Source organism: Parambassis ranga, chromosome 2 (genome assembly GCF_900634625.1).
Source record: "Parambassis ranga chromosome 2, fParRan2.1, whole genome shotgun sequence".
Classification (NCBI taxonomy): domain Eukaryota; kingdom Metazoa; phylum Chordata; class Actinopteri; family Ambassidae; genus Parambassis; species Parambassis ranga.
The window spans coordinates 14170450-14180311 of NC_041023.1; the positions used below are offsets into that span (position 1 = coordinate 14170450).

The window sequence follows — 9862 nt, forward strand, 5'->3', positions numbered from 1 at the left end:
GGGAGAGATTTTAAAATGAGGTGAGTTTGTTCACACTGATTGCAACAGACCCCTGCTTCAACAGGCCACACATACAGTACATACAACCAGGTTGCATTAATATACTAGTGAGACCTTCCATTGACGTATAACAACCACAAAATTCTTTAGTTCTCTGACTCATGTCAGAGCCCCAGTGTCTCTGGTAAGTCTCTATCAGAGACAAATGGACAACCTCTGAATGTGTTACTTTATTCTCACATTTCCTAAATTACTGCACAATCCTTTAGCCTCAAACTCAAACACACAGGGTCAAAATAACAAAGAAGATTTGCTTACATTAAAAAAGAAGTCATTCTGATTCCCAGTGAGGACATTCAGTCCTCTAAGGGATATGCACCACACTACACACAGACAGACAGACAGATGAACAGACGGCGTACAGATCGGCAGACAGACAGTCTGAGCCCAGAGAATGTGCTACAGCATCACTTCCACACTCTGTCGAAATCAGCATTTAGAAACTGGCAACACACAAACACACACACACACTTCCCCTCTTAACCTCCACTCACCCACATTCTCACTTTGACATGTATACAGCTTAAGACATCACTGCCAACATAAATGTGTTGAATATCCATTTTATATTTGTACTCCCTCATTTCATTCTCATTCTCATTGCGCCACTGTTGTCCCCGCAAAATAAAAGTGCTCATATAAGTGTCAGGCTCATGAGAAATGCTTTCATATGGAGAAAAATGACTCCTTTGAATTTTAAAATAAATTTCTATTATGATTTAAGTATGGAGACAATTAGGAACCAAAGTTTGTGCAGTTATCTGGTTCAAGATCGCTGTAATTAGGTTCTTGTTACAGGAGAATATTGCAGAAACATTCGGCTAAGGGTTTAACAAATGAAACCATTTATTACAAGTTTGTGAAAACATCCCTGTAGCTGTAACAATAATTCATAGTATGACTCATTAGCTAATTTGACATGCACCCACAGAGGTGGAAGAAAAGTACTTACTTAACTATATTAATAAAAAAGTAGCAAAAAATATCCAAGCCCCTGTGCCTAGATGTAGTAGCCAGGTGTATAAAACCTAAAATATATGCTATATATAATTACAATGCATTACACTGCTTTTATGATTCAGGGCAGGAGCCAAATAAAGTACTTGAGAATGTGTAAATTATGAAACAGAAGCAAAATCCCCATCATTTTCCCCAAGAGCAGACTGTGAGCACACACAGCAGCTTCCGCACACACTGAGCACTTTCACATATCCTATAACCAACGCCCACACCAACCATTTTAAGTTATTCCAGTCAAGTCATGATTACACAGACACATCCAGCATCTGAAAATGTAAAATTAGCAAGCCGCTGTGTGATTACATGTCCCCGATTTTACAGTAAAATGAACATCAGAGTGGGCATTGAAATGCGTTTAATTCTCTCCACATGCAATTCACAGAAACAGCTTTTATGTAACAGAATGAAAAGATGTCACCGGCTCAACCTTGAATTTGTGGACGATTTGACAGTTTATTGAGCCGAGCAGCTTGTTGAAAATAGGCAGTAGCTTGTTTGGGCAGAGCAAATGTAGGATAAGAGTGTTTTTGCTGTGTATTAATGTAGCAGAGGTACTATGAGTCAGGGTCTGGAGAAGGGATCCCATGGGACTTGGCTGCTGACGCCAAAGCAGCTATACAGTCAGCCTAAAGCACACATTGAATCTTAATGAGAATGTAAGCAAGACTGCAAACTCACACAAACACCAGAGAGAGAGAAAGAGAGAGAGACACCTCAGCAACAAAGACATTCCTTTGGCACATTTTTTGGCACACATACATGCGGGTCAGGGAGCTGCTGTTTTAACACGTGCAATCCACTGGAGCAGCTTCTCATTTATTTGCAGTAGGAAAAAAGGGAAGCATCTGCACTTTGCACATTTCTGATTGTAGGCCATCTAATCCCGTTAAAGCCCTTTTGAAACCGTTTAAAGCCATTTCCCTTGACATAGCATAGAGGGAGGGGGGTTGTGCCTGCCTGCCATTTTGCACTACATTGTCACCCCGAACAATTATTTCCTTTTTTAACCCAGTCTGGCTCATCCAGCTATTATGCTGGGAGGAAAAGGGGCGACATAACAGCATCGGAGAGAGACACATGGAGATGCAGTAATCTAATTACTCTGCTGCAAAATGACAGAAACACACCAAATACATTCAACTGGGGTGAGCGTGTGCACTTTCCATGTGCCTGTTGACTATTCATCCTGTCTGATGAATTCACCTTTTTCATTAATCTGCTCTCAGGTTGCTTATGAAATTCATTAATAATCAACAATCAACCTTTTCTTGAGAGCGCGCTCTGCTCTCTGTGAGGGACACTGCTAAAACAGGTCAAAGTTTGCACAACATGCAACTGCAAGAAGGATAGTGTGAAGTCACTTTAACTAATGCTGTCATAAAGGAAAAGTTATACCTGTATTTACTGACTTAAAACAAGCTTTATTATAGATGAACAAACACCTTTAATGCAGTTTAAAATCCATCTTGAAGACTACCCATCGTGGTTTCCCATAACCCTCTGCTGGGTTTATTGGACAGTGGTATTATTTTTATTTCATCTTGAGAGATTTTCAGCTGTGTGATCGCGCGTCACAGCTCCAGGCGAGGATTTCATCAGTGCGGGGTGAAGAAATGGTCATTTCACCATCAGACAAAAAAATGATGCCAGAGGGCACAGCGGTGGGATGGTGCTGCTCAGAAGATCAAACCAGTCTGAAATTATGCTATGTGAATATACACATGAACATGCAGATACACCATTGGGAAATAAGAATATAGGCTTTTGCAGCTGAGCAAGTACGCAGGTAGCAGAAATATGGAAATGAAAACAATAACATTCCACAATGTTTTGAAGAATGCAATCTGAGGTAGACTAATAACAGCTTCATACATAGGAACATGCTCATGGTTAGGTGTGCAGGAGGACAGGAGAGACCATATAACATCCGGACTACTACTTGCAATAGCAAGTAAGGACTTTATCGTGGATTGTCAAGTAGGTGTTATCAGTATTAGGACACATGTTTAGAGACATAATGAGACGTCAATAAATCCTTTGGCCTGGAGACAGGCAATTATAAACCCGGAAAGTAAACAACCTAAATAAGAGAGATTCATCACTTTCTGTTTCTGTAGAATACAGATACACTATGTGAACAAAAATATGTGGTCACCCAGCCAACATATGTCTGGCTCAGTAAAGTCTGAGAAAGGGTGATGAGGTCATCCTTGGTTCTTTGAGGTTTTCGTGGCATGTTGAAACAAGCTGACAAACACAATCATCGAAAGAAACTCTAAAGCTGCAACAATTTTACTACTACCCAAATTTGTCCGAGGGACCCTCCCAAAGGGATTAATAAAGTATATTCTATTCTATTCTAACAATAAGCCAGCAAATAAACGTCTAGAGCTGTTTGCCTGTGAACAGGAACTTTTTCAGGACACTTTCCTCTCACATGATGTCTATTAACTTTTGGGCACATTGACATACAGACTCATCCATACAGGCCAGTAAAGTGGAAGGAACACTATGTAGGATAAAAATTTTAAAAAAATTTAAAGTTTGCTAATGAACAAAATGCCATTGTTTCCATTTTCTGTCACGTAGCAGCAGATCTCTGTGGCGTCGCAGCTCTGACCACACCTCAGTCAGTGATGTCACTGCCTCTATTTCATCCAATCACTCACCCCGCCTTCCCCTCTGTGAGAGCAAGTAATTCATCATTACAAAAAAACACTCCTCTGTCATTGCCCTCTATTTTTCAAACTTTCAGCAAGATGCAGCCAAACCCGTCCGTGTTTGCTTTACATGAAATTTCAACATGTCACAAAAGCATGAAATACACAATGCTGTGATCAATAAGCTATTTCTAATGTTCAATCATGAGATGTAGTATTGATCTCACTTAAACTGTCAAATTGTCAATAGATCAAGGCAGTGGTGTGATTGTTGGAGCTGTATACACACACACACACACACACACACACACACCTCATGCATTTCTACACACACACACACCACATGCATACCTACACACAAGTCCAGCATGATTATTTTCTCTAAAAAACACAGATAAGCCTGTAAAGGAAATGAGAGACTTCCTCAGACAAACACACCCAAACAACACACATAACCACAGACGCTTACTAATAAGTGCTTACAGTACACACAATGGGTGGAGGCATCTAGCTCTTAGAAAAACTTACATTCACCCTCTCCAGCCCTAATCTGTGGGGAAAGATAAAAGAGTGCAGTAATTTTGGGAGCATTAGTGCTGCTTTGGTTGGGTTTCTGCTGGCTCACTGATAAAGCCAGAACACTTACAACAACATCCTCCTCTCCCTCTGCCGCCCGGCCCCCAGCTCCAAACCTGCCCTCTATTTATTCCTGCCATTCTTCTTCATCCAGTAGTAATAAATACACACGCCTCACTGAGCAGCCACTTCATCACCGCGGACAGGCTTGTCTGTTATTTAATAGGAACAAACTGGGAAGAAATGAATGATCTTGATGTATATTGTGAAGGATGGTAAATTATTAGGGGGAGGTTGTAATTTAACCATAGAAACATTAGAGCCACAGAGGGGGAGGAGAATTAAATCGATGAGTGAGGGGCAATAAGCTCTATTGATTTGCCTTAAATAGAAGTAAAGGGATCGATTCAGGTAGAGGTGCTCAGCAGAATGATGCTCTCATTGAGTTGAAATGAATGTAGCAGGAGTTCACTGACAGCATGACGCAAAACATAAGTCCACAGAACATACAGAAGCAAAACAATTATTGTGGAACAACAACAACAACAACAGCAGCAGCAGCAATGAGTGGGTTTCCTTTTGTATGCCAATTCCATAAAGCACAAAAGCAGCACTCGAGAAACAATAGCTTGCGTTTGCAGTTGAGTGTTTGTAGCCAAAACAACACTTTTCACTTGACAAAAGCACCAACACCCACACGGCCGCAAACTCAACTCTCATCCCGCTCTTGATCCACTCTAAGCCAGCGTTGCAGTTTAAAGTGCCGCTTCACAGCCTCTTGTGCTGTCACACATAATCATACACAGTCACACACACCTCCCCTCTCCCATAGCATTTCATTCAGTCCCGTGCTGACACCAAAACTCTTGTTTTATTCTAACACACCTCTGCTACTTGATAATGTGATCAAGTAGTTTGTGGCTTTGTGATAAAATGTGTAGATTTGCACAGCATTAGAGATGTGCAAGTCCTGGTATCCCTTTTACGAGAAAGAGTCATAAACAGCATGCAAAGCAAAAACAATGTTGGTTTAGATGGAAAGTCAAAATAAATAAATAAACAGGTGATAATTTGTATTTTTTAAGGTGAGATAAAGCTGATTAAAAATGTACTTTCTTGCCAAGGGAATTACCTTCCAAAATGTTAAATGTTATTGTTTAAAGGCTATTTATTTTCCATTTCTTTCTAAAAGAAAAATAAAAAATGCCAAAAATAGAGGTCACTGCATGGAACTGCATTTATATTTAAACTCACTATCCTCTTCTGTCAGGGTGGATTAACTACCCACACCTCTTAAATCCTGTCTCAACACTGTTGACTGTTAACACACACACACACACACTCACCAGTCCTGAAGCAAAGAACACCGCCAGCAGTGCGAGGCAGGTTCCCATGACAATCAGCAGCAGGAACACGATCAGCGGATGCTGTTGGCTCATTCTGTAGTACGACTCGTACAGCCAGTCCTGAGGCTTTTCAACCTCCACGCACACCTCAGCCTGGAACCCCGGGTAGCCGTCTGCCAGGCTCTCGGGTCCCTCTGTACCCTCGCCTCCATCGTTCTTCTCCAGCAGGTAGCGTCCTCGGGTCCACAGAGCCTCCTGCCACATGGGTAGCCGCCTCTGGATGTATGGTGCTGCTTTCACACTGTCACAAAACAACACGTGCAGAGGGAAGAGAGGAGGGTGAGGGATGCTGTCCTGCTCTCTCTTCCTCCTCACCCTCAAAGGTCCACTGTCCCCTCTTCTCCTTCTTCTTCTTCTTTTAAAAAAGTTTGCTCAGTTGTGATGGATGGATAGCCGTGGGAAAGAGACCCAACTTTCCAGCTTCTGCAGTTTCCCTTGCATCCTCTGCTGCTGCTTCTGCTTGAGATGATAAACTGAGTCAGGACAGTGTGGAGACTGATCTTCCTGGTTCCCCTCTTTCTCTTCCTCCTCCCCCTTCTCCTCCTTCTTCTCCTCCAAGGTGGTTGCACTCTGAAAAGGGAAGATGTGACTCCTCTTGCTTCTCCTTGTTGTTTGCTCTTTCTGTGTGGTTAGTCTAATAGGGAGCCGGCAGCCTCTGCTTACTGCTCAGCACTGTAGCTGTGACAAGGCAACATGTTACTCTGCTGAGGTGCAGATGAGGACTGAGAGGAACAGAGAGAGAGCGTGAGAGAGGGCTGAGTGAGAGAGAGAGAATGTGTATGTAACTGGGAGGGAGAGAGAGGCTGTTGCAATGTGTGTGGTGGAGAAAGCTAGTGGGTAAATGTGTGTGTGCTGTACCTATTGGAGCAAGTAGAAATGTGAGAATAGTGATGTGTGAGATTAGCTAATGTGGAGAGAACTGCTATATGACTCAAGACTGTGAGACTGTGTGTGTATGTGTGTTTACAAAGGTACAAAAAGGGAAGAAACTTTAAAAATATTTACATAACAGAGAAAAAGAAGACAGTGTGAAGTTGGCAGAAGAGAAGAAGTGTGTGTGTCAGCATGCGTGTGAGGAAGAGAGAGAGAGGGAGCAGGGTTTTATAACAGCTGTGCTAAACCAAGAAGAGCAGCAGATAGGGGAGGGAACAAGCATAAAAAGCCATCTAGCAGCCAGTGACGAGATAAAAAGACGGGCAAGAAAAACACACAGAAGGGGAAAAGAGTGGAGAGGAAGAGGAAGAAGAAACAAAGTCAGGAAGGAAAAACCTCCGGAGACAGAGAGAGTGTGGGAGGAAGAGAGAGCAGTGTTTCAAATAGGGCGGAGGGGGAGGAGAGGGAAGGAGAGGGAAGAGGGAGCTGGTAATGAGTGAAAGTTTGAGAGCGTCAATGCCTGTGAGTGCCGGTGGTGGGAGTAAAAATAAGATCTGACGAACCAAAATCCCAATATTCCTCTCCTCCTCCCAGCTTTCATTCCCTTCTCTCTCTCTCTTTCATTTCCTCTCCTCTCCTGCCCCCCCCCCCCCCCCCCTTGCCATGCTGTATGCGATGCTCTGAGAAGTGTGAAAATGCCACTTCAATGTGTCAAATCCACATAGTTTCCTTTTAGCACTGACGAGAGTGAGAGAAAAAAAGAGTCTAAGCAGATTTCAAGCATACAGCTTATCTGATTATAAAAAATAGAAAACATACTTTTTTTTAGCAAAAGAGCAGAAAGAAGTGTGACTGTTGTTCTTATACTGAGTGAAAGTGAAGGTGCCAAAAAATGACAGTAAACCATAACAACAAAGATGGTCACATTTTGCATTGTATTATACTCATTAAAATAAACACAAATCACATCTAAGGGGTGCCATTACTTTTCAGGTATGTGCTGTCATTTACTTGGGCAATTCCATTACTCAAGCCCTGCTGCCAACACAGCAACACAAATGTATTCTGGCAGTCTATTTATTAGTAGGTGTTTTGGCTGATTGCACACACAGTCAATAAGCTACATAAAAGAAAAAGTGCCATCATGAGTGGCCCCTGAAGCCATATTATTAACAATAATACCAAAAATAATCGAGTTCATGTGAATTATTTTTATTCCAACTGTCAGTTCCGCCCACTTGATACATTTAGTATAAATCTGGAAATCCTGGAGTGAAACAGCGAGACGTGTTGTAAAAAAAAAAAAAAAAACATGATTAGCAATATGTGTGAAGTCACACGTGTGGGACGGACGAACAAACACATGAATGGATTCACTCAGTCTCCATAGCTTCCTATTCTGTGGGTATATTGAGCTTCTTAGATCAACATCAGCACAAACAAAGCCAGGAGCATTAGGGACAATGCAGGCGTGTTCGGCGTTCATGTGACTGCAGAAAGAAAAGAAAAGAAGCTGGGGGAGAAAAAAAAAACAGACGTTTACAGCAATTTTCAGGCGCTGAGCACAGAGCAGGGAAATCAATCACTGTGGAGAAAGCAGCATTGGCAGAAATGTATAGAGAATTTCTATCCAGTTGGCTAAATGGTCATAATGACAGTGACAATGATAATGATACCCACTCTACCATGGCCTGCTGCACATAACCCTAAAACATCCAACAGTTTCAGCCCCACGTCAGATGTAAGAGCATATGGAGATCTGCATTTATTAATGGAAATAAACCCATTCATTTTAATGCAGACATGACTGTAAATGAGCACCTATTACAATGTGCAGGGATTATAGATAGCATAGATATGCAGAAACATCAATACAGTGCTGTAATATTGATGTTCATGAATCATAATGACTCTGAGCTGTAGCTAGAGCATGTTAGGTTTTGTTGATGATAGTTGATGATATTCTCCAGTCAGTGCCACAGTAAAACACACATTACTTTTGTCTCTTGGGATCAACATCGCACTCCTTCTTACACTTACAACCACAAAGACAGTGGGTAGAAATGATAATTACACTACATAAGTGTAACACATAATAGTTTAATTACATAAATACTAAAACAATAGTGTCATTTAATAGCAAAGTAAACTCCAGTTCAACAATAACAACGGCACAGATTTGAGTAGGTTGAGTGTATTAAGGCCAGCTGCTGCAGAAGCAGATCAAGCTCTCAGTGTCAGTAACCTCCTGAATATAAAACAGGCCACTGTTGTAAAAGATCAGGACTTCTGCAGCAGCAGAAAACCAAATATTTATTTTGGCAACAGGAAGCACGGCAGAGAGATAAAAAAGGGATGACTGACATGGGGAGTCACGCATCGTAATAACCCAGATCCTCCCTGACAAGATGATAGCTGTATGACATGACGTGCGATGCATTTACAGCCACTCAGAGCTGCTCATTCTGCGTCCTTGCGACTGTGAGCCTGTCCCGACGGCCTTTTGACTCTGGAGAAATTGGTGTGAATGTGTGTTTCATTGTCACATCAAATCTCCCTTCTGGTGGTAACAGAGGCATTTGACAAAAGTGTGATGAAGTCTTAATGTGCAGTGTTTTAGCCCAGTCTGTGAGTGAGTGTGTGTGTGTGCACTCATACCCTATTGCAACATACTGTATGCTTCCTGCTTGGATGCCTTAAATAAGCATGTGTAATGTAATCTAATTAGATCTGCCTTGACACAACAAAGACAAGATTAATTAATTGAGCTGAGTTTTGCACGCAAACACACCAGTGTGTTGTCAGTGTAGGAGCACACGGGTATGTGTGCGTGCATGTTATTGTGTCTCTTGTCTCTTGTGGCTCTTGAGCAATATTCCTCAAATTAGGGGATTCCAGTTCTTTACCACCACAACAGACACACACACAGAGACACACACAAAGTGTGAAGTGTGGCAGAGACAGTGATCAGTGGAATAGGTGAAATAATCTCAGACATTAGGGATAAGACGAAGTGTGTGTGTGAATGAATCTGACATGTCAAGCCATACAATTATGCTTATTTTTAACATCGTTCATCCTCCGTCTTTGAATCCATTTGTGCTATAAATGGAGTATTCTACATCACATTAACAACAGGTGTGGCTTCGCTGACCACCTGCTACCCACTCCACACACACATACAAATCCAGCGCTAAAGGCGGTGACAGAATGAGAGCACACTGAGGAAGAGCGGCCTTAACACACTAATTCTGCATCAACACCCTC

The 9862-nt window shown here is 42.0% G+C and overlaps 1 protein-coding gene across 2 annotated transcripts in view; it reads right to left on the bottom strand.

Annotated features, from left to right (window-relative positions):
• Positions 1–6460, bottom strand: part of adcy2b (adenylate cyclase 2b (brain)) — a 29195-nt gene extending 22735 nt beyond the window's left edge. Inside the window, exon 1 of one of the 2 annotated variants that reach the window (XM_028399329.1) lies at positions 5663–5926. In XM_028399329.1, coding sequence (XP_028255130.1) covers positions 5663–5926 — 264 coding nt within the window. Of the gene's footprint in view, positions 1–5662 lie in introns of both variants that reach the window. The other variant, XM_028399331.1, reaches the window with a different exon arrangement.
• Positions 6461–9862: the final 3402 nt, after the last annotated feature.